Raw genomic sequence first — 24,366 nt, 5'->3', positions numbered from 1 at the left:
GTTGCAGTCGCAAATTTTATCTTGGGATGAGAAGTGGCTGTACGTAGCCAGTTACTTTCTAGTACCCGGGGGCAGTCATCGACTATCCACCGCTCGAGACGGCCGTGATCAAGATGAGAAAGCCCTTGAAGAAATTGCTCGCTCTGTCGTCATCGCCGCAGTCGTCTCCAAGTATTGTTTCAAAGAGGGTAGGAAAACAGTCGCTCCGGAGACAATGTTACGACGCAGAAAGATATTGAGTCTGGATTCCGAAGACGAATTAAGCCGGAAGAACATGGAGGGCATGCGTATTGCTTTGTCTCTGAATCAGATGAGTGCATTGAGAGCCGCTCTCTGACGAGAGACGGGAGACGGGAGAAAGACCGACGGACTTCAGGTTAGACTAAGAGATCAGAGTGTTTAGCACATACATAACTGCATACATTTCAATTCCTAGCCGATGGGCTCAAGATTAGTTGTCATGTAGACTACCAAGGGGAGAAGCATATGTGCCACCCAAATCGTAACTCCAAAGTTCTGCAAGTGAAGACGAACAAAAAACTTAATTGGAACATACTACAAGATGATATTAGAATTGAACCCCGCAGAGTACCGCGACGCCCTCGACCGACTTGCCCGGAACGCCATCAAGTCCTCGAGTGTATTATTCCCACATCCATCCCCATTTCTCATTCGCAGTAGTCGAATCTGATACCTCCTCATCCTCTTTCATCATTTCCCCCTTCTGTGCTTCGTAAAGCTCTCGAAACGCCGATGGGCGCTTGAGCAACTCCTCTGGCGCATCGAACTCTACCACCACTCCCTCATCGAGCACAGCAACGTAATCAAAGTCCACCACGGTGTCGAGGCGGTGCGCTACTGCTATAATCGTGTGCTTTGCAAACTCGGAGCGGATAACTTGCTGAAAAAGAGCATCCGTTTTGACGTCAAGACTGTTGCAGCGAAATGTCCGTTAGCAAAAGAAGTTTTTCCTGGTCTCTTGGTTTCATTTGGGAACAGAGGTGAAGAGGAATAGTTATAATTTACAAACACAATAGGGAACTAGTCGAGAAGAAGGACCCAATATAACAGAAATCGCGAAAGGACAAGTCGGCAAACATACCTGCTACTCGCCTCATCCATAACGAGCACACAACTCTCTCTCGTCATAGCGCGCGCAAGACACACAAGCTGGCGCTGGCCGTGGGAGAATAACCCTTCAGTCATCATCGCGTCGAGGCCACCTTTCTCCTGGACCAACTTCCACAATCCGACTGTCTCGAGGACTCGGATTGTCTCCTCATCTGATGCTCGGCCGAATGGATCCACGTTTACACGGATCGTGCCTGTGAGCAGGTAAGGTTCTTGGGGGATGGCGATGAGACGCGATCGCACTTCATGCCGTGCGAGGGTGGAAATGTCGATGGAGTCGATGGTGATGCGGCCGGCATGGGGGTCCAGGAGGCGGAATAGAGTGGAAACTAGAGAAGACTTTCCACTGCAAAACACAAGCTCAGCATTCATCTCGGTGCAGTGGAAAGAGATGAAAATAGGGTCATCACGAACCTGCCGCTTCGCCCGCAAATGCCGATGCGTTGCCCTCCTTCGATTCTCAAGCACACGTCACGGAGAACATTCTTTTCTAGTGATTGACTACCACGCATAGTGTCAGCATCTCAAAGTAGAATCGTCGTTCAAGATGCTTACTCAAACCGCGCCGTCACGCCTTCAAAAGTAATTGCACCAACGCTCGGCCAATCGCTCGGCGGTTGTCCTTGCCGCCCGTCGTCATTGTTCTCCGACTCGGTGCCCTGCTCAAAGCTGCGGACGCGCGAAATGGCACCGATAGATGTCTCCAGTAATGTCCAGTTCGTCACCAGGAACTTCAAATTCGTACTGAAACTGACAATGTTCACCAGCGCCAGCCCCATCAGCCCCGTGTCAACCACACCTTTGGCCTCAACGCCAATCGACACAAGCACCACGGCAATGCCGGTGACGATGAGATCGAGAACCAAGCCCAACCATCTTTGCACGCAGAACAACATGTAGTAAGGACGTTGTGATAACTCTAGGATGCGCTTGCTCTCCTCCAGATATCCATTTTGCCAGCCAAACGCGCGAATGGTAGCCAGCCCCGCAAGGGCTTCTAGAAAGTGTGAAAACAGAGGCGATTTGGCTTCGATGTCGAGTAACCGCAGCTGGCGCGAGGTGCGGAGGTAATACTTTTGTACGGCATAGACTATGCCAACACACAATGGAAGAACGGCAGCAACGTAGCGGCCAGTCACGGAGATTAAAACGCTTTGGGCGATGATGACTGCAAAAACTGTTGGATCAAAGTTAGTAGGGCAATAGTAGGCAATAGTAAGGCAATACGGATAAGACACGGGCGCTTACTTATGACGGTATTGATGACTGATAGAGGGAGTTCCATGTCAATGAGCTCCAGGTCCTGACTGAATCTGTTGAGTGTGACCCCAGTGTCGGTCTTGGCGAAAAATGACATGGGTGCACTGTAGAATTTGTTTTCTGGTTAGCAAAGATGATGGCTTTGGGGGCTGAGGACACGCACTTGAGAACTGTCCGAAGTAGAGTGTCGTGTACTTTCAGGGCTGTTTTGGGAACCAAGTTGATGATGAGATGCCTTAAAAGCATTCTGTCAGCTTATCTAGTCCACCCGTCTTACTCCGCGATGAGAAAACCCACCAGCAAGATGCAAAAAGTGCTAGGACAGACAGAATGCTGAGGGCGGCGTAGATGCCAATATAGTATCCAAGCTGTGAACTCGGCTGCTTCAAGTTTGCCGTTGCCCACCAGTTAACCCACACCTCTGCAAACATCCTGGTCAGTATACAGCAAAAACGAGACGGCCTATTCTCTTTCACTTTCGCTTTCACTTACGAGGAAAGACTGTCAACAGACCGTAGCACGCGGCGAAGAACATAAGAATCGACCACTTGTACCAGCCGAAAGTGGCTATGTAGTAGTTATATACTGTTCCATCGCCAATACGTCTTTGCATGCCTTTTGGCACTTCTGGAGCTATTGCACTTGATAACTCTGTATTGATCTGGGTCGTCATGGGGCCTCCGGCAGACGCCGTCTTGCGTTTCGATGGTGGCAGCGCGCGCGTGTATGCACCAGTAGCATGCAACTGTTCGAAGCTGCCCTGCTCGAGCATTCGGCCATCACTGCTGAGGGCAATGATGTGGTCTGCGGCGGACAGGCGGTGAACTAAACAGCTTTGATTTAGAAGATGGGTCTTGACGTTGCTGCGATGATCCAAGAGCTCACCAGCATTGGTTGCCATGATAACTGTTGTCCTTTGTTTCCGGAAGAGGCCGTCGTGGCTGAAGAGTCGTGCAAATATCTTCTCTTCCGTAGTTGAGTCCAGGCCACTAAAGATGTCATCAAGGAAAATGACTGTTTTGCGCGAGTAGAGTGCCCTTGCCAGTGCCTGAACAAGTCAGTAAGATATCCCCAGAAGCGAGTGGTTAAACTCACCAGACGCATCTGTTGGCCTCCGCTCAACCTAACGCCTTTGCTTCCCACCATGGACAGATCAGATCCATGGAACTGTTGCAGATCGGTATCTAGAGCGCACACATGGATGACAGTGTTGTACCAGGCTTCATCCATCTCCAGTTCCCCCAGAATATTCTGGCGTACCGTCCCATTCGTGATCCAGGCTGTCTGGCTGCAGTACGCCGCCTCTTGAAATGCTATGTGGATTGAACCGGAAGTCTTCGGTATTTCACCAAGTAATGCATGAATCAATGTTGACTTGCCGCATCCCACTGGGCCAATAATCATAGCGATTTGTGAAGTCTTAATCTCGAAATTAAGCTCCTTCAAAACCGGCGCCTCAGCGTTGCCAAAGCCAACACTTAGTTTGACCACCTCGATGCAGTTTTCTAACTCCCGTCTTCCCGTCGAGATGATTGACCTGGGGATAATTGGCGGCATTTCGAGTCCAAAGGACTCATGTTTGTCATAGGTGACGTTGTTCCTGCTATCAACTTGTACTTCCTTCGCGAGATACTCGCCGATTCGCTGGAAGGAACCGACCGCAGACATGACACCTCCAAGGGTTTCAATTAGTACGGAAACAGGAGAAGCGAGGAGTTCAAACAGTGTCAAGGCGGGAAATAGAATCTCTGGAGTCAGTGTTTGAGAGTTGTTGACTTTGGCCAAAATGCTAAAGACGAGGAACGTAATGACAGGAGTCATAGCGGTTGACATGAAAGCTATTTTGCAATCGTCAATATGCCATACCAACCCTCCAGCGGATTTCTTAGCTACTCACATAGATTCACGACGCGCACAAGCAGTCTTCTGAACTCGTATGAAGAACTAATTTCCTCGAGTCGCAATTTTCGAATATTGGCGGACAAGTCATTGGTGAGACCGGACATCTTCACGCCTCTCATCGAGCCGAGCATATTTGCCGTTGCATGTACTCGCCTTTGAATTGCTTCAAGCCAGACGCTTTGACGATCTCCAGCACCTTTTGCCACCCAGACCGCGCCACCAGTACAGACTATACCATGTCAGATCAGAGCTACTTTTACCCGGGGCTAGAGAGAGGCAAGCACATACATAAAGTTACGAGTCCAGTCGCTATAATCGATATTCCGAGTTGACCTTGGAGTAGCCACATAGCCAGTGCTATCTCAATGATACATGCCCAAATTTCATGCACGTTGCGCAATCCTGTGCCGATCCTCTCGATATCAGAACTCATAAGCGTAACGGCTTGGGACTCATTTAAAGACGATATGCTGAGTTTGAGAGTATGATCGAAAATCTGACTAATTAAAGTTCCTCTGATCATTGTGATGAGACGAAACGCTTTGTGCTGTGCTTTCGTACCGCTGACCTGGAAAGAAAAATAAGTGTCAGTCGACTATCGTCAGTGGAAACGGAGTTTGTGTCCGTCACAAGGCAAAAAAAAACCGCTTCTCTTACTGCAATTCCAATGTAAACAATTACATACGCGGCGATCAGCCCATAGCCCGAGTTTCTTGAATGTTCACCATTCAGGTCGGAGAGATGAACAACGGCCGACTGAACCAAAAAAGGTTGCGCAAATTTGAAGCCTATGAGGCAGAGACGGGGAATGACGGCGGCTGCGAGCTTCCATCGAAAGTGAACGGCATATGTCACCAGAAGTGAGTGAGACATCTTCTTGTTCCATCTCTTCCACTTGTGCCAAAGCGCCTGGAGCTTGCTCTGATGGGTATTCGGGTCAAGGGCCCTGTCGTTGGCCTCCAACTCTGTAACGACCAGCTCTCTGCTGAATCCTCGAATCAAGGTTGGGCATAGCCACAGGAAGAAATTGCGATTGAAAAAACTGGCTGTGGCTTCTGATGGATACTTGGCATATTCGGGAAGAAGAATACTTCGCTTCTCCACGGCCTCGAGGACCAAACAAACGACCTTCAGGCCAATGGAAACGCAGAAGCCACTGGCAAATGCGGCATTTCGCGAGATTGCCCAGAGGGTCCGCGTCCGTACAATGTCAAAAAGAAGCGAAAAGAAGAAATAGGCGTTCAGAATTAGAGACGGCCGGACCGAGCGCACATGCTCGAGATGAGATGAAACCCACAAGACGGCCGTTCCCAGCAGATTGACTACAGCACATGCCAGGGACGCTTTCGTAGTCGGGGTGCCGGGAAGAGCTGCAATGGCAACGAGCGCTATCTGGACTGTTGTCAAGACAGCGAATGCAACCTTGACAAATTTGCGTTAGCTACTAGACTGTGGATGAGGTCTTACGGCGAGGGACGGTGTTTTCATGGCAGCGAGGCAATTTAGAGTGGGAATTACCAGTTTGGCTTTCTGCAATAAACCTCCAGCATAGACCTTTTGAGGTTGCTTGTGCAAATGCAGAAGTCGATGAAGCAGTAAGAGAATGGTCACGCCCATTGGGGTTATTGAGAGGATGGCTTCTTCGAATAGAAGCGTGAAGTCGAAGTTGTCCAAACATCCCTCGACGACTGGTCCAAAATTATTCTCAACGGCAATACTGCAGCTTTCAGACACGGAGCGGCCAAGAAGTCGACGAAAGACGAGCGAGGCCATCCTTGCTGCTGCCGACAATGTTTGCTTGTGCCTGATGAGCCTTTGTTGTTGTTGTTAAAATCGGACAAGTCACAAGGCAGTAAGAAACGGGCAAAAACAGACAAGAATCACACAGGGTCCTCTTGTCGTATGGAGGTGGCACATGGGACCTGCGGAATCACAACTGGTCGTTGGTCTAGGGTGGGCGAACAGACTGCGTTTACTTTGAAGGGCGATAGACGTTCTAGGAACTGCTTGGGCTGGTGGAATCAATACCTTGGGCACATGTTCGTCTCTAAACCCCAAATCATGGAAAGTGTGCGCTTGCGCAGAACATACAGGGGCCTCTCAATGACAAAACGTACATACACACGTCTTGAGGTAGGCGGCCGAGGAAGGCTGACGCGTAGGTCTGAAATGAAATGAACCATACACGGACCGCTAGCTGCATTCACATACTCAGCTCCTCCTCCATACATGTCCTCCAACACCTGCCGCCGTCGTGTTGGATCCCAGCAGATGTCGCACGACTCTACCGCGGTCCTTTGGTAAGTACGCTGACATGTCCGACCAAAGGGGGTGTGGTATTAGTAAATCGTAGCATGTCTAGCTTGCCGTGCTTACCGTGGATCTATACGGAGTACCCGTCACCGTTGATCTCACCTCGTTGTAATTATGCATACGCCCCCCTGGAAATGGCTGACGTTGCTTGCGTGACAAGGGTCGTGTGAGGCTGAGAGCGGACCACTTACATTACATATGTAGTTTTGACCAATTCTACGTATCCGCTGACGGGACAGGCAAAAGCAACTTGACGTGCAACCGATGAAATAATGTAAGCGTTCAGCTGTGCCTTTTGGACCGCGAGGCACTTGTGAGAATCTCAACGTGGGTGTCACGCATAAGTCATCCTGTCAGCAAGTATGGCAAACTCCCAGGAGAAATGAAATCACTTGAATGAGAAGCTATTGGATGGTTTGGAACAAATGCAGCCGTTTCTCTGGGCACTTGGACATTCGATTTGAGCGCGCGCCAGTATACCTGCCACTGGAATTTATGCAAGTTTTCCCGACAATCTTCCCCTTTCAAGTACTCAAGGAAGACTCAAGCTTTGGGCGTCCACCGAAGGCAAATGAGGTGAAGTCGTTACCAACAAAGCATTAAAAGAGAATAGAAATTATTCGTCGCGGATTTGGCAAAGCTCAAACCTAGATACCCCATAGTTGGTCAATACCAAAACAACGCCATCCTCTCACAACCTCTGTCCGATACTTCCCAAGGTAATTCCTCCAACTCAAAACAAATAGCTACATCTCAGAAAAAACGTACTCATGGCCTCCGTCGGTGAAACGTTGCTCTTGAAGAGCACAAATCTCCAAGAAACTGGCAGCCTTCACACTGCCGTCTCGCATACGGATGGTATTTACGCTCTGCAAGGCCAGCGGCGGTCAGTGAGCGTCGCCTTGAGCGACAATGTCGAATCTCTGCAGCGGTTTTGTCATGAAAATGCTTTTCAATTGCATACCATATTCAAAGCCGCCTGGGGACTTGTGCTTGGAAAATATCTCGGTCTGGACCATGTTGTCTTCTCGTCGTTGGTACAGGATGGCAGAGTTGATGCGGCCCCGGCATCCTGTCAGCTTCTCCTTGATGAAACAGTCTCGGTCTTGAACCTGTTGAGAAATATTGAACTTCTTCAAACAAAGACCTTTGACGCTGAGAAGAGCCCAGAAACAAGGGATAGCTCATCGCTGTCGGACAGTCAACTTGTGTTCCAAGTCCATCAACCCGGAAAGGTGGTTGCAGCTGTGCCCCGAAGTAGTCAGAACACTGTTAGTATCCTAAGCCGTGCTGAGTCGGAGCAAGTGTAAAGAGTATTTTTTCTAACTTGGTCGCTGTAGGGAAACATTGTTTTACTGGTTCAGGCTTCGGACAACATGCTGAAGATGACGCTCAGCTTTTCCACGTCCACCCTTGCTGAGGAGGAGGCTGTCAATATCGGCGCCACATTCGCCAAAGCTGTATCTCTCATCGTCCTCCATCCAGATCAAAAGCTCAATGACCTGGAGCTAATCAGTGACCGCGACCTCGCTTCAATCTGGGGTTGGAACAAGACGCAGCCTCGAGTAATCGATAGATGCGTGCACCACATCATACAGTCGCGGGTTGAGCAGCAGCCGCATGCCCTCGCCATCTGCGGCTGGGACGCATGCATGACATACCGTCAGCTTGAGGATTATTCCAATCGCCTAGCCCATCACCTTTCAGGTTTGGGTATCGGCCCCGAGGTTATCGTCCCCCTCTGCTTTGAGAAGTCTGCATGGGCTATTGTCGCGTTGCTGGGCGTGGTGAAGGCTGGTGGAGCGTTTGTTTTCATTGACCCTTCGCATCCAAAAGGCCGCCGCGATGATATCATCAGTCAAATCGCTTCAACTTTGGTCTTGACTTCGGTTGCACAAGCAGGCCAATGGACAGACTCGGGGCTCAAGGTTGTTCCCTTGGGGCCGCAGTCCGTCGATGCACTGACACTCCAAACTCAACCTCCTGTCACCGCGGTTCGTCCAAATAACATTCTTTACATTATTTTTACTTCGGGAAGCACCGGCCGCCCCAAGGCTTGCGTCGTTGAGCATTCATCCTTCTGCAGCGGAGCCGTAGCGCAGGCAGAGGTGGCAAATATGGATTCGTCGAGTCGCGTTCTTCAGCTGGCATCGTTTAGTTTCGACGTTAGTCTGTTGGAGATAATGACGGCATTGATGCATGGAGCATGTATATGCATGCCCAGTGCAGCATCGATGAATGAGGGGGTAGCCAAGCTCATCAACACGTTTCAAATAACCTGGGCCTTCTTGACTCCATCTTTGGTCAAAGTCATTGATCCAAGAGACGTTCCTGATTTGAAAACGCTAATTTTGGGTGGCGAGGCACTATCCAGATCTGATATAGACACTTGGGCCGAGCATGTACAACTGGGAAATGGCTATGGTCCCAGCGAATGCTCCGTCGCTGCAGCCGGAAACCCTAACCTGACCCCGACAACGAGTCCTTCCAACATCGGACGTGCAGTTGGTGGTCTCTGCTGGATTGTGAATGCTGAAGATCACAACAAGTTGGTCCCGGTTGGCTGCGTCGGAGAGTTGTTAATTGAAGGACCAATTGTTGCCAGAGGATATCTGAATGCTCCTGAAAAAACGGCAGAGGTATTTGTTACAGGGCCGCATTGGGGACCTATTACAGAACAAGGAGCTTCTAGACGATTATACAAAACGGGAGATTTGGCACGATACAACACTGATGGTACAATTCACTTCATCGGTCGTAAAGACACCCAAGTGAAGCTACGAGGCCTACGCATCGAGCTGGGCGAGATCGAGCATCATATATCGGTGCATGGACTTACGCAGCACGCCATCGTCGTATTACCAAAGACTGGCCCTTGTAAAGAGCGCCTTGTTGTCGCCCTCTCACTCAAAGATTTCCTGCCAGACACTTCTAAAACTTCCGATGTTCGGTTGATCCCAGAAGAAGCCCGAGAACGTGCGAGTGAACAGGTTGCAGACATTAAAGAGCAGCTTGGCCGGCATGTGCCTCATTATATGGTTCCTGAAACTTGGATCATAGTCGAAGCAATCCCGCTCATGCTCTCAGGCAAGATGGCTAGGAGTCAAGTGTCAAAGTGGATCGCCGAGATGGATGATGAAACATACGACAGAGTTGTCGGAGTTCAGTCACAGGGTCAAGGGGCAACAGAAATGACAGAAAACGAGACGCAACTGCAGCTCGTATATAGCGACGTTCTTAACCTGACACTCAGCCGAATCCCACTCGACCGATCGTTCCTGAGCCTTGGTGGAGACTCCATTTCGGCCATGCAGGTCGTTTCACGATGCAGGTCAAGAGGGATGGCCATCACCGTCAAAGATATCATTGCTCTGAAGGGCATCTCGGAACTGGCACTACGTGTGGTTAATGTTACAAGTTCGGCACATGACCACGAGGAGAGCTTCGATACGCCCTTTGACCTCTCCCCCGTGCAGCGAATGTACGTCGCCACCACCCCTTTGGCCTCCAATGGATCTTCCACACGCTATAACCAAAGTTTCTTCCTGAACATCACTCGGCAAACAGAAGTTGAGGAGCTGCGCAAGGGATTCCAAATGGTAGTCGCCAAACATTCCATGCTTCGTGCCCGATTTCTCGAGGGTGAACACGGAACCTGGCAGCAAGTGATTTTAAAACAGGTGCAGGGCACATACAATTTCCTGGTCCATGATCTCATCGCAGTCAAAGATATTGATGCCATTATTGAAGATGCGCAATCATCTTTGGATCTCATCCGCGGACCAGTCTTCGCTGCGCATGTCTTTAACGTCGAGAGCAAGGGTCAGTTTCTGTTTCTCGTTGCTCACCATGCCATCATTGACTTGGTATCGTGGCGTGTCGTCATGAAAGACCTTGAAGACGCGGTAACAACCGGGGGGATTGCCAACCATGTATCATTGCCTTACCAGAAATGGCTTCAACTGCAAGCTGATAACGCCAGAGACCATGGAAGTCCTAGCAAAGTTCTCCCTTTCAGTGTCGCACCACCTGATATGCAATATTGGGGAATGGAATATCAAAAGAACTTCATTTCGGATACTTCTGAAGATACGGTCAAACTAAGTCTAGACTTGACCAAGTCTCTCATGGGAAGCCAGTGTCACGCAGCGCTTCGCACTGAGCCTATTGACCTGATCCTATCGATTTTGATGTATTCTTTTGCTCACGTCTTCAACGATCGCGCCACACCTGCATTCTTCCGAGAGAGCCACGGAAGAGAGTCTTGGACGGACGAGATTGACATTTCTGAGACTGTGGGTTGGTTCACGACAATGTTTCCGCTATGCACCAGCGCTGGCTTTGAAGACGATATTGTGGAATTCACACGTCAAATCAAGGACAATCGTCACGCTATTCCAGCCAACGGGCGTCCTTATTTTGCCTCCAGATTCCTGAACCAGGAGGGCATGGAGGCTTTTGCCGATCACTCTCAGGTAGAGATCTGTTTTGACTATCTCGGCCTGTATCAACAACTGGAGAAACCGGACGCGTTGCTCCGCCAAGAACCTCGTACCATGACGGCAAACACATCCGATATTGGTCCAAACGTCCGGCGTTTTGCACTGATTGAGATCACTGCCGAGATGATCAGTAATCAGATGCAATTCTCTTTCGTTTACAACCACAATATGAAGAATATGCTAAAATTGAAAGAGTGGATCGCGTCTCTTCCGGATTCTTTTACCAAGTGCATTGACCAATTGTCAAAGACAAGATTTCAGCATACCTTGAGTGACTTCCCAATGCTCAAAATGTCATACAAGGGGCTAGAGAGGCTCTCGAATGACCTTCTCCCTCAGATCGGTATATCATTTGAGGAAGTGCAGGACGTCTACCCTTGCTCTCCCATGCAGCAAGGTTTGCTGATCAGTCAGAGTAAATCTACCGGTGTATATAAATATCGGCATACGGCTGAGATTGTGTCGAGGTCTGCCGATCCAGTTGACCTCGATCGGCTGGCGAGTGCGTGGGAGAAGGTCGTTCAGCGACACTCTGTCCTGAGAACTATATTTATTCCGAGTGTAAGTACAGAAGGTGTGTATGATCAAGTTGTACTCAAAGATTATCGCGGCAGGGTCTCAAGATTCCAAATCGACGGGGCCGACCCCGGAAACATGTTTGAAAACCAGGCTCCCATCGAATTCACTGACATTGAGCCACCAAATCGACTAAGCGTGTGCCAAACAAACGAGGGTCGAGTCTTTTGTCAGTTCGAATTCAATCATGCCGTTATTGATGGAGGCTCTATGCCCATTATCCTTCAAGACTTCATCCTGGCTTATGACGGGACGACTCCTGACCGACCTGCGCCACTATTCCGTGAGTACATCGCGTATTTGGGATCGCTTCCCAAAGGTTCTGGTCTCAAATACTGGATGAATTATTTGAAAGGTATCGAACCGACGTGCTTGCCTTCGATTCAAGGATCTGCAAAGGATCCACAGTTCCTCGAGATGGAGGTCAATATTAACATCGAGGCTAGCGTACTGCTTGACTTCTGCCAGCGAAATAATCTTACCTTATCCAATATCTTCCATGTAGCCTGGGGCCTTGTGCTCCGAGCACACACAGGGCGAAATGATGTCTGTTTCGGCTACTTGCTGTCTGGAAGGGAAGCCCCAATCCGCGATATCGATAGAGCGGTTGGTCCTTTCATAACAATGCTCGTATCGCGATTGGGACTGGAAGATGATGTATCCATCTTAGAAATCCTTCAAAAGGTTCAAGGAGACTTCCTTCTCGGCATGGAACACCAACACTACCCACTCGCGGACATTCAGCACGAGCTGGGGCTGGCTGGCCAACCGCTCTTCAATACCGTCCTGTCCTTCCAGAAAGCCCAGGAGGGAGCTGAGGAAAATGAAAGCACAATCTCTGTGGTCGGTCTAGAAGCGTACGATCCACCAGAATACGAAGTGACTTTGGATGTCATGGTGTCTGAAGCCAATGTTGTCACGACTCTTGGGTACTGGACATCTAGCATTTCGAGCGAACAGGCCAAGAACCTTGGCTGCATGTTTAGCAGGGCTATCGACTGTATTGTGCGAAACATTAACAGTACAGTTGACGACATTGACCTGGTAGGGGGTGAACACATGACACAAATTTTGCAATGCAATGCAGACCTACCACCAGCACATTATCATTGCATCCATCATCTCTTCCACGAACAGGCATTGAAGCAACCCGAAGCACCGGCGATTTGCTCTTTTGATGGAAATTTCACCTATGCCGAGCTTGATGTCTTGTCTACAAAGCTGGCTCATCACCTCGTTAGCATGGGTGTTGGACCTCAAGTCTATGTCCCATTCTGCTTCCACAAATCGGCATGGGCGACCATTTCCATTATGGCCATCTTGAAGGCCGGTGGTGCCTGCATTCCCATGGATCCAGCGCAGCCGTCAACGCGTCTCGAGGCCATCAGCGCCATGTGTAGTGCGAAGGTAGCTGTGACTGCACCTCGAAATGCTCACCTCCTGGAAGGATTCGTCGACACTATTATCTCTGTTGACCAGGGATTCATCAATGCACTTCCTACTGTGGCAGGCATACCTTGTGCTTCAGTCCAGCCCGATAACGTCGCATATGTCATCTTTTCGTCTGGAACTACCGGGAATCCAAAGGGAATCCAACTCTACCATTACTCCCTGGCGACATTCGCTCTTTGGAACAATTTGATAGTGAAGGGAAATGGACCAGGTCAGAGGGTGCTGCAATTTGCTGCGTACACATTTGATGTTTCGATATCGGACATCCTAGGCTCGCTGATGTTTGGAGCCTGCATTTGCAACATCTCGGACCATGACAGAATGAACAATCTCTCCCAAGCGATTCATGATGCCAAAGCCACATCAATTGACCTAACAGCGACTGTTGCGGCACTCATTCGACCTGCTGATGTTCCCTCCGTGCGAATCCTGCAGCTAGGTGGCGAGGCGTTGACCAAGGAAGTTGTGGACATATGGGCCGGAAATCTTGACACGCTCGTTAATGTATACGGCCCTGCGGAGTGCAGTATAACTAGCTCATACAGTTGCAATATCTCGGATGATACAGATCTAGCGAACATAGGACGAGTTGTCGGAGGTCTTGGTTGGGTTGTTGAGCCCAACAATCATGACAAGCTTGCACCACTTGGCTGTGTCGGTGAGTTGCTCATTGAAGGAGCTATTTTATCGGCCGGTTACCTTGGTGACCCAGAAAAAACCAAACAGTCATTCATTTGGAATCCAATCTGGTCGCGCACCCAGCCGGGAGTGGATCGCAGATTTTACAAAACAGGAGACTTGGTCAGATACAACTCGGACGGCAGTCTTCATATACTTGGCCGTGGGGATACACAAATTGTAAGAATATTGGGACTTTTATACAAATCGTCAATAAGAAATCAAACACTAACATGTGATTTAGAAACTCTATGGCCAGCGACTTGATCTGACCGACATCGAAGCCCAGGTCATTGACCATCAACCCAGCTTACGACAAGTGACTGTCGAGGCACTTGTGCCAAAGGCAACCACCAGAAAAATCCTTGCCGCTTTCTTTGTGATTGATGGCCCAGATGATGGTAGCACCATCGGCTCCTCGGACAGTACGCCAATTCCTTTAACGCCACAGCTCCAGAAAGACCTGCAAGGACTTCAAAACTCTTTAGCTCTATCGCTGCCAAGATATGTGATTCCAGCTATGTATATACCTATGAGTCAGATGCCAATGACGCCGTCTGGAAAGACCAACAGAGCAGCTCTCCGCAAGATTGCTGCCGAATTTTCGGAAACACAGTGGTCAGACTACTCTCTAGAACATAAAATGAAGGAACCTCCGTCGACAGACCTCGAACAACGGCTGCAACAGCTCTGGAGCGTGGTATTATGCATCGACATGAAGATGATTGGTGCCAAAGGCAGCTTCTTTGGACTTGGAGGAGATTCAGTCGCCGCTATGCGGCTAGTTGCCGCTGCTCGAGCATCGAATATCCAGATCTCGGTAATGGACATATTCAAGTACCCGAATCTTTGTGATATGGCATTGACGGTTGCAATTCCCGAAACAACGACAAGAGATTTAGTGGATTTAGACTCTTTTGCTCTTCTTGAACCATCTTGTCGAGAAGAGATGATAGGTCATTGTGCGGAGAGATGCAAGGTCGAGAAAAACTTTATTGAAGATGTTTACCCGTGCACCCCTTTACAAGAGGGGCTTATGGCAATCTCGACTCGATTACCTCGTGCGTACGTCGCACGAATGGTCTTTAAAATTCCACCCACCATCGACTTGAATCGCTTCCGAAACGCGTGGCAGCAGCTGATCTCTCTCGAACCAATCTTGAGAACCAGAGTCATTCTGACCAACACGAACTCTGTGCAGGTTGTTTTGCGAGAGGAAAATCCTTGGAAAGAGGGCTTGACCCTCGAAACATATCTTGAAAAGGATCGAGGGCTTCCAATCGAGTATGGTGGGCTCCTCCATCGGCTTTGCATAATTGATGGACTCGGACAAGATTCATACTTCGTCTGGACTGTCCACCATGCACTCTACGAGTAAGTTTGTCTTTGGTTCAATTGCAACTCCTGCTTCTTGGCAGAGATGCACTTGAGCAGCTTTTTTTTTGCCAAGACGGAAAATGGCTAACACAAGGAAAAAACAGTGGCTGGAGTCAAAACCTGTTGTTTGAAAGAGCCAAACAACTATACATGGGCGATGCGGTATCGAAATCACCACCCTACAACCGATTTATTCATTTCCTTGCCCAAGGGGATAAGGAGTCCTCAAATACATTCTGGAAATCACAGCTTTTGCGAGAGCAAGCACCAACAAGCTTCCCTGTCCTGCCGGCCCCCTTATATAAGCCTCGAGCTGATCAAGTGCAAACTCTTCGTCTTCCACTTTCTCGCCAAAAGCACTCCACTATCACTAGTGCCACTCTGATAAAGGCTGCATGGGCCATGGTCGTCTCTCAGTATTCTAGATCTGATGACATTATACTTGCTTTGACCCTCTCTGGTCGCACCGCTCCTGTTCCTGGCATCATGAAAATGACAGGGCCTACTATCACGACAGTGCCCCTGAGAATCAAGCTTCCGAGCGGGAATACCACCGTTTACAAGTATCTGGAAATTATGCAAAGCCAAGCGATGGAGATGATGCCATACGAGCATGTGGGGATACAAAGTCTTCGTCGACTCTGTCTCGAGGCTGAGCCAGATTACGAACTGGACCTGAAGCATCTTCTCGTTATCCAATCACTGGGGGAATTTGACAGTTTTCTGGACCTGGAAATATTACCAACAGAGGAAGATGACTTCAACACGTATGCGCTGATTGCTCAATGCAGTCTCGAAAATGAGAACGTGTGTATCGAAGCGCGCTACGATAAAAATGTGATTGAGACTGAACAGATGAAAAGAATGCTGTGGCAGTTTCAGCATATCATTCGTCAGCTTAATGACGAATCGCACTCTACCACGATGGAAGGGATCGATCTTGTCAGTCCACAAGACCGACAGCAGTTGGAAGTCTGGAACAGCCAAAAGCACGATCCTATGAATATGTGTATCCATGAAGTCATCGAAAAACAGATGCGCTCCCGGCCTGTCGATACGCCTGCTATTTGTGCATGGGATGGGGAGCTCTCTTACCAAGAGCTGGATCGCCTGTCCAACGGTTTGGCCGCACACTTGGTTGATCTCGGCGTCGGCCCTGAGGTCATGGTCCCCATATGCTTCGACAAATCGCTATGGACCATCGTGACGATGATTGCCGTGCTCAAGGCCGGTGGTGCCTATGTATCATTAAGCTCCGCCCATCCACTTAGTCGTCTACGGGGAATCATTGACGACATCGACGCGGACCTCATACTAGTAGCCCCCCAATACGCAGAGTTATTTGTCAATGTAGTCCCCAGAATCATCGTGGTCGAACCATCGTGGGTGACTACGCTACCGACTTCGGGCATCACTGCACCCTCTGTCGCACGGCCTGAGAGTGCAGCTTTTGTCGTATTCACTTCTGGATCTACGGGGAAGCCCAAAGGCGTGGTGATAGAACACCGCAGCATGGTCACCATGGCACACGCCGAAGGGCCTTCCATGCAGTTTGACAGCGACACCCGAGCATTGAATTTTGCCGCTTCAACGTTTGATGTCAGCAATAGCGAGGTTCTCACAACTTTAATGTTTGGAGGATGTGTCTGCGTACCATCCGAAGCCGAGAGGCTCAATGACCTGACTGGAGTAATCAACAAGTGGAAAGTTAATTGGCTTTTCCTGACTCCTGCGATGGCTGATATCCTTGATCCCGCCCAAGTTCCGACTCTTCGATCACTGGCTCTCGGTGGAGAAGCGATCAGGCAGGATCTTGTCGAGAGATGGGCAGCCAAAGTACACTTGATCAACAGCTACGGACCGTCTGAAACCACCATTTGGACTTCCAACTCCCACTTAAGCCCGGGAAAACGACCGGCGAATATTGGCCGTGGCTACGGAGCTCATACATGGGTCACAGATGTCACCGACCATAATCGTTTGGCCCCAATTGGGTGTGTCGGCGAGCTCCTAGTCGAGGGACCGATTTTGGCGCGAGGATACGTTAAAAATCCCCAAACCACATCCGCAGCTTTCATTTTTGATCCACCATGGGCAACGGGTGGCCAAAGGAAGCCACGGCGAATGTACAAGACAGGTGATTTAGTCAAATACAACGTTGACGGAACATTGGATTACGTTGGAAGAAAGGACACCCAAGTCAAACTTCGAGGCCAGAGGATCGAGCCATGCGAGATTGAAGACCACATCAGGCAGAGCCTCCCAGACGCACAGCATGTGGCCGTTGAGATCGTCTCGAAGGAAGGGCATAAGGAGGACCGAGCTTTGGCAGCTTTTCTTCAACTTGTTCAAAAAGATCAGCACTTGGTTCACGGCACAAACAACAATCTCGTGCCAATGACAGAAGAGTTGCGAAGGAGCATGCTACATCTCCAGCAATTACTCGTGGGTTCCCTACCACCATATATGGTGCCACAGCTGTTCGTCGTGCTCCGTCAAGCTCCCACTACCTCATCCGGTAAACTGAATCGCAAAGCCATGCGAGAAATGGCTGCAAAACTATCCAAAGCTCAGCTCGCGCCTTACATGCTAGGTGATGTTGAAAAGGTAGCACCGTCAACCCCGATGGAAATAAAGTTGCAGAGCTTCTGGGCCAGCCTGTTGCGCATTAATGCTTCTACAATCGGCGCAAATGACAACTTTTTCCAGTCCGGCGGAGACTCAATTATTGCAATGAGATTGGTTGCTGAAGCTCGTGCTAACCATCTTTCGATATCTGTGGCGGACATTTTTCGCTTCCCAAAACTATCCGAGATGGCAAAGGCCATTCAGGAGGTTGTTTTTACTCCAGCGACAGATATTGAGCCTTTCTCTCTGCTGCGAGGCCAACACTCTTCGGAAGATATCATTCAGATCGCAGCAAGCCTTTGTGGCGTTGAAATTGAGGCGATCGAGGACGTCTATCCATGCACATCTCTACAGAAGGGCCTGTTTAGTATTACGATCCGGGATCCCGGTGCGTACATTGCTCAAAAAGTGTTCCAGCTACCAGAAACACTTGACCTGGATCGTTTCAAAAGTGCGTGGCAGACACTGGCAGACATGCACCCGATCTTGAGAACACGAATCTTAGACACGGACTTGCAGGTCGTTGTTCGCGAGAGCCCGGCGTGGCAAAGTGCGTCAACACTGCGAGCATATTTGCAGGATGACTTGGCCAAAAACATGAATTTTGGAAAACCCCTTTCTCGGTACGCCATCGTGGAGGGTCAATTTATCTGGACCGCACACCATGCAGTTTACGATGCGTGGAGTAATCAGTTGCTCTTTGACAAGCTGCGAAGCATTTACCACGGTGATGAGATTCCAAAGCCCGTGCCATATAGCAAGTTTATTGAGCACCTTGAGAATATTGATCAAAGCGCATCAATGGCATTCTGGAAAGGACAACTCTCCGGTGACAAGCCCACGAGCTTCCCCGAGGCGCGCTCCCTAACTCACAAACCTCGCCCAAATCAGGCTTTCACATACTCCATTGCGATTACTCGCAGTTACAAGTCTGAAACCTTAATGTCCAGTATCCTACAAGCTGCATGGGCATTGGCGGTGGCTCGACATTCTAATAGTAATGATGTCGCATTTGCCATGGCGCTTTCGGGCCGTAATTTGAACATGCAAGGTATCGAGAGCGTGATTGGGCCAACCATTACGACCGTTCCAATTGTCATGAATCTTGACATGGAGCAAACTGTTGTCGGCTATCTCAGAAACACTCAGAATAAGATGACGGAGATGATACCATTCGCACACGTTGGCCTTCAGAATCTCCGTAGCCTGGAGAACTACGTTGATCTAAAGCATCTCTTCGTCATTCAATCTGCAGCAAGTGAAGATACAGAGGGTGTTTTAGGGATGATTCCCGTATCTTATGATGTTGCTGGGTTTGATAGCTACAGCTTGGTGGTGGAATGCGTCCAAGATGCTGACAAAGTCGACGTCGAGGTCCGTTTTGACACTGCGATCATCTGCCACGATCGGATCCAGAAAATGCTCAACTTGTTCCAGCATTTGGTTGGACAACTCAATAAGGAGGAGTCTCGCTGTCTCCCCTTAAGGGGTGTCAGCTTTTTCAGTCCTCAAGACGCAGAGCAGGTTGCTGCATGGAATAAGGAACCGCCGCTGGAGAAGAACGAGACGATGCACCATCTCGTCCAAGCCCAAGTATCTGCTCGGCCACTTGCCCCGGCAATTCTTGCATCGGACGGCAACTTTACTTATGCTGAGCTCGACAGCAGATCAACTCAGCTAGCCCATCACCTTGTTCAAGTCGGCGTGAAGCCGGAGGTTATGGTACTCGTCTGTTACAACAAGTCTGCATGGACCATCATCGCCATGTTGGCCATCATCAAGGCTGGCGGCGCATGCGTTGCCATTAACCCTGAGCACCCTCCGGAACGCCTTCAAGCCATAGCTCAAGATGTCAAAGCCAGCATTGTTGTGACACAACACCAACATGGCCATATTTTCCAGGAGTGGAACGTCAACGTTGTCCTGCCTACAGATAGTCTGACGAACCAATACCCAACGACAGGCACTTTTACTAGTGCCAGGCCAGAGAATCCCGCCTTCGTAGTATTCACATCAGGGTCTACTGGAACTCCCAAGGGAATTTGCTTGGAGCATCGTGCGCTTTGCGCCAGTGCACAAGCTCACGGCAAAGCAATGCGTTTGGGGACCGACTCCCGAGTCTTGCAATTTGCTGCTTACACGTTCGACGTGAGTATCGGGGAAATTTTCACGACCCTGATATATGGCGGCTGTGTATGTGTGCCGACAGAGGAAGAGAGGTTGAACGATCTGGCCGCTTTCATCAACAGAATGAAGATCAATTGGGCTTATTTGACGCCCACCGTGGCCAGCTTCCTCCAACCCGCAGATGTCCCAACACTGAAGACCCTGTCATTGGGTGGTGAGGCCGTGACGAAAGAAAATGTAGCCGTGTGGGCGAGTAGGGTCCATCTGATCAATATTTATGGACCGGCCGAGACGAGCATTTGGTCAACCGCCCTCTGCGGACTCAAGTCGGACACGTCACCAACAAACATTGGATACGGCGTTGGTGCGTTGATGTGGATCACTGAGATTGCCAATCATGATCACCTCTGCCCAATAGGCTGTGTTGGAGAGCTTTTGATTGAAGGCCCTATTCTAGCTCGCGGATATGTTGCTCTAGACGAGACAACTCGGGCGCGCTTCATCACAAATCCTGCCTGGGCCAAGGGGCACGGGGATAGGCGATTCTACAAGACGGGAGATTTAGTGAAGTACAACTTTGATGGATCCATTGACTACGTCGGCAGAAAGGATACACAGTTCAAGCTCCATGGACAGCGCATCGAGTCCAGTGAGATTGAGCATCATTTGTCTACGGACAGACACATCAGACATGCAATGATTCTGCTTCCCAAGTCGAAATCCGGTCAGCAGCGTCTGACTGCCATCATATCGCTTGAATCTGTTCCGCCAGCAGCTGCTAGAGACAGGCCGCAACTCATACAAACCGAATCCGCCCAGCTAGAAGTTTCTCTCATACGCAAGAAGCTCGCTGAGGTTGTGCCAGGATACATGGTTCCTTCAATCTGGTTGGTGGTGGATCACATGTCCATGACCGTTTCGGGCAAGCTCAACCGACTAGAGATGACAAAATGGGTTGAGCAGATGGACGAGGATGTTTATTCAACTTCAAGTGACGCCGGAGAGTTGGATGGCAGTCACATCCCTGCAACCATCATGGAAGAGAAGATTCAAAAGATATTGAGTCAAGTACTCAATCTGCAGACCGTCAGACTCGACAGGTCGTTCTTGAGTCTCGGAGGAGATTCCATAACGGCAATGCAATTAAGAGCAAAATGCCGCACGGAGAAGATTGAGCTCTCGACACAGCACATTCTGCGCTCAAAGTCCATCAGCCAGATGGCGCTTCTGGCAAAATCAACTTCTGAGACTACACTAGCCCATCCAGAAATTCTCGATTCTTCTTTTGGTCTTGCGCCGATTCAGCAGATGTATTTTGACATCGAGTCGAAAGCCGAAGTGTCTCATCATTTCCATCAGAGCTTCCTCCTGCGTGTCTCCAGACGCATTGGAACACTGCAAATGGCTAGGGCTATCGAAAAGTTGGTTGGACAACACTCCTTGCTACGGGCAAGGTTTTCTGTGGGAGAAAACAATCAATGGACGCAGCGTATTACTGGGGATGTGGCAGATTCACACCATTTCGGTATGCATCAACTGACTCGGAGAGAACAGATGATGCCACTGATCGAGGCCTCCCAGCGCGCGATCAACATAAGAGAAGGCCCAGTGTTCTCGGCTGCCTTATTCAATATCGGCGACAACGACGCTGTTGAGGACTCATATCAACTACTTTTCCTTTGCGCCCACCACCTGGTCATAGATTTAGTCTCGTGGAGAAACATTCTGCGAGACCTGGAAGAACTCTTAGACTCTGGCAGGCTGTCTTCACCGAAACCACCATCGTTCCAGACTTGGGCCAAGACGCAGGCGGAATACGCGAGAAAGCTCATTCCGCGGGACGTAATGCCGCTTCAAATCCCTCCAGCAGACTTTGCCTTTTGGGGCATGTTGAATCAAGCCAATATCTTTCAAGATCGGCTGGAGACTACGTTCTTGCTGGACGAAGAAACTACGGAGAAGCTTTTTGGTGTCAGTAATGAAGCCCTCCAAACGGAGCCCGTGGATATCATTCTCTCAGCTTTGATTGACTCCTTCCACCGGGTCTTTACCGATCGGCCAACGCCGACAATTTTCAGCGAGGGTCACGGCAGAGAATCTTTGGCTCCTGAGTTGGATGCAGCGGAAATAGTTGGCTGGTTCACAACCATGAATCCGCTGCACGTTCCGGTGATGCAAGATGAAGATCAGCTAAAGATCCTGGCGCATACCAAGGATTTAAGGCGTCAAGTCCCGAGCAGTGGGTATCCTTATTTCTGTTCCCGCTTTTTGTCGCCAGAAGGAAAAGAGAAGTTCGGGAATCACGCACAAATGGAGGTCATTCTCAATTACCAGGGTCGCTATCAGCAGCTGGAAAGAGACGATGCGCTACTCCGACCAGAGCCCCTTGTTGAAAACGAAGTACACAAAGACCAAGGACCAGATATGGAACCGTTTTCCCTCTTTGAGATTTCAGTAGAGGTCGTCCAAGGCAAAACGCGCTTTTCCTTTGCTTACAATCGCCACATGCACCATCAAGACTTGATTCGGCAATGGGTGTCAGAAAGCAAAGAGTGCCTAAACACAATCACGAACCGGTTGTCTGTCATGGAATTCCAACTTACAAGAAGTAGTTTTCCACTCCTCTCGCTAGATGATAGTAAACTTTCCCAGTTCCAATCCCATCTCAGCAGCCTTGGCATCGGCCCGAGGCAGATAGAAGCCGCGTACCCAACGTCACCAATGCAGGAGTCCATGCTATCGGCTCAACAAAAGGCACCTGTAATATACGGAGTCCGGAATATCTACGACATCATACCAGGACCACAAGCCGGACCCGTAGACTATTCCCGGTTAATGACGGCTTGGCAAAGAGTAGTGGACCGACACGTTTCTCTTCGCACCATTTTCGTGCCAAGCGTCCCTCGGAAGGATTCTTTCGATCAAGTCGTTCTCCATGAGCATCTGGCCAGAATTGCCATCATAGAATGCGACGATGACGATGTGTCGGAGAAAATGCGCAGTCAAAGTATGATCGATTTCCTCGAACCGGTGCCACACCATCGTCTATCTATTTTCAAAACGGCCAGCAAAGTAATGTGCAGCTTGGACATCAGTCACGCTCTTATTGATGGCATGTCCATGCGACTCCTAATGCGCGACCTTTACATCGCCTACGAAAGCAATGGCCAGCTTGCTCCTGGTCCGATGTACTCCGATTACATCGCCTTCCTGCGGCAACAATCCGCCAGCCAAGATGCCATCTTCTGGCGGCAGTACTTGCAGGCTGTTCAGCCATGCCACTTGCCGCGTCCTGAGGCTCCTCTCAGCAGCGAGAGAGAGCAGCGCTCTGTGCATGTCCATCTCAATGAAGACTTTGCCCAGATCCAAGGCTTTTGCAAGACTTACGGTTTGACTGTAGCGAATCTCATTCAGTCGACGTGGGGTCTAGTCTTGCGCAAGTATACAGGCTGCGACGACGCTGTCTTTGGATACTTGACGTCCGGCCGAGACATGCCCATTGATGGTGTGATGGACCTTGTTGGAGCGCTGATACACATGCTCTTGTACCGCCAAGTCATAGATTCGACGACAACGGTGCTTGATCTATTACAACAGACCAGGAATGACTTTCTTCAGAGTTTGCCCCACCAATACGGTCTTGTTCCAGCTATCAAGGAACACACCCAACGCGCAGCGCGGGGACTCTTCAACACGATAATGTCAATGCAATATTCGAATGGGGCGGGCAAAGACTCTGAATCTGGGGACAGAAAAGAGTCTTTGTTGAGATTTGAAAACAAGGGAGGACAAGATCCCAATCAGGTATGTTTTGACTCTTGTACGCAGTTCAAAAAGCATACTTGCTAATGTAAACAGTATGATATATCCGTCGCTGTCCACGTCGATGGCGTCACGGTCGAAATATCCATCGCATACTGGACCGATATGATGCGAGATGGCCAGGCGGGCGAGATGGCAGTTGATTTTGCCAAAACGTTGACCGCAATGATGGCTCAACCGACAATGAAGATTGTCAATCTGGATATCTGAACGCATGGCGTACTTTGCGTTTCTATCGACCCATTAAAAGAGTATATTGTGTCAATAGCTATTTCTAAATAGTTTTCTTTCTCATGTGTATAATGTATTGTTGGCATAGAAGCTACCGCGATTATTGGAAGCCTCTGCTGTCTTTTCATTTATGCGCGATTTCCGGTATTGGATAAGGTCTAAAATGTCAGAAATTGTGTAGCATACTCTACCGGAGCAGGGATTGAAACTTGAATGTATCTCTCAAGAACCAATCAGAACTTGCTTCATCATAGGCACTGCGGCACTGCCGTATTTATTTTCATGTCGCTTGGACACAGCGGGTAATGCGATCTAGAGTGTATGTGACCATCCCCTCATGATGGCCCCAAGGCTGAAGAGTCCATGC

The 24,366-nt window shown here is 49.5% G+C and overlaps 2 protein-coding genes across 2 annotated transcripts; one reads left to right on the top strand and one right to left on the bottom strand.

Annotated features, from left to right (window-relative positions):
- Positions 1-4,812: 4,812 nt before the first annotated feature.
- Positions 4,813-6,066, bottom strand: J3458_022215 (uncharacterized protein; the record flags this gene model as incomplete). Its single annotated transcript, XM_066123003.1, has 3 exons — positions 4,813-4,861; positions 4,979-5,715; positions 5,761-6,066. The coding sequence occupies 3 exons, from the start codon at positions 6,064-6,066 to the stop codon at positions 4,813-4,815; spliced, it is 1,092 nt and encodes a 363-aa protein (XP_065972225.1).
- A 1,310-nt stretch (positions 6,067-7,376) lies between these two features.
- Positions 7,377-24,262, top strand: J3458_022214 (Nonribosomal peptide synthetase; the record flags this gene model as incomplete). The annotated part of the gene is made up of 5 exons (XM_007811030.2): positions 7,377-7,877; positions 7,947-13,994; positions 14,059-15,188; positions 15,296-23,750; positions 23,805-24,262. 5 exons carry the CDS (start codon positions 7,377-7,379, stop codon positions 23,976-23,978), a joined length of 16,308 nt encoding a protein of 5,435 aa, XP_007809221.2. The 3' UTR covers positions 23,979-24,262.
- Positions 24,263-24,366: the final 104 nt, after the last annotated feature.

This window comes from Metarhizium acridum, assembly GCF_019434415.1.
Source record: "Metarhizium acridum strain ARSEF 324 chromosome Unknown scaffold_587, whole genome shotgun sequence".
Lineage (NCBI taxonomy): Eukaryota > Fungi > Ascomycota > Sordariomycetes > Hypocreales > Clavicipitaceae > Metarhizium > Metarhizium acridum.
The sequence above is the reverse complement of the archived record's forward strand: the minus strand, read 5'-3'. Positions and strand labels throughout refer to the sequence as shown.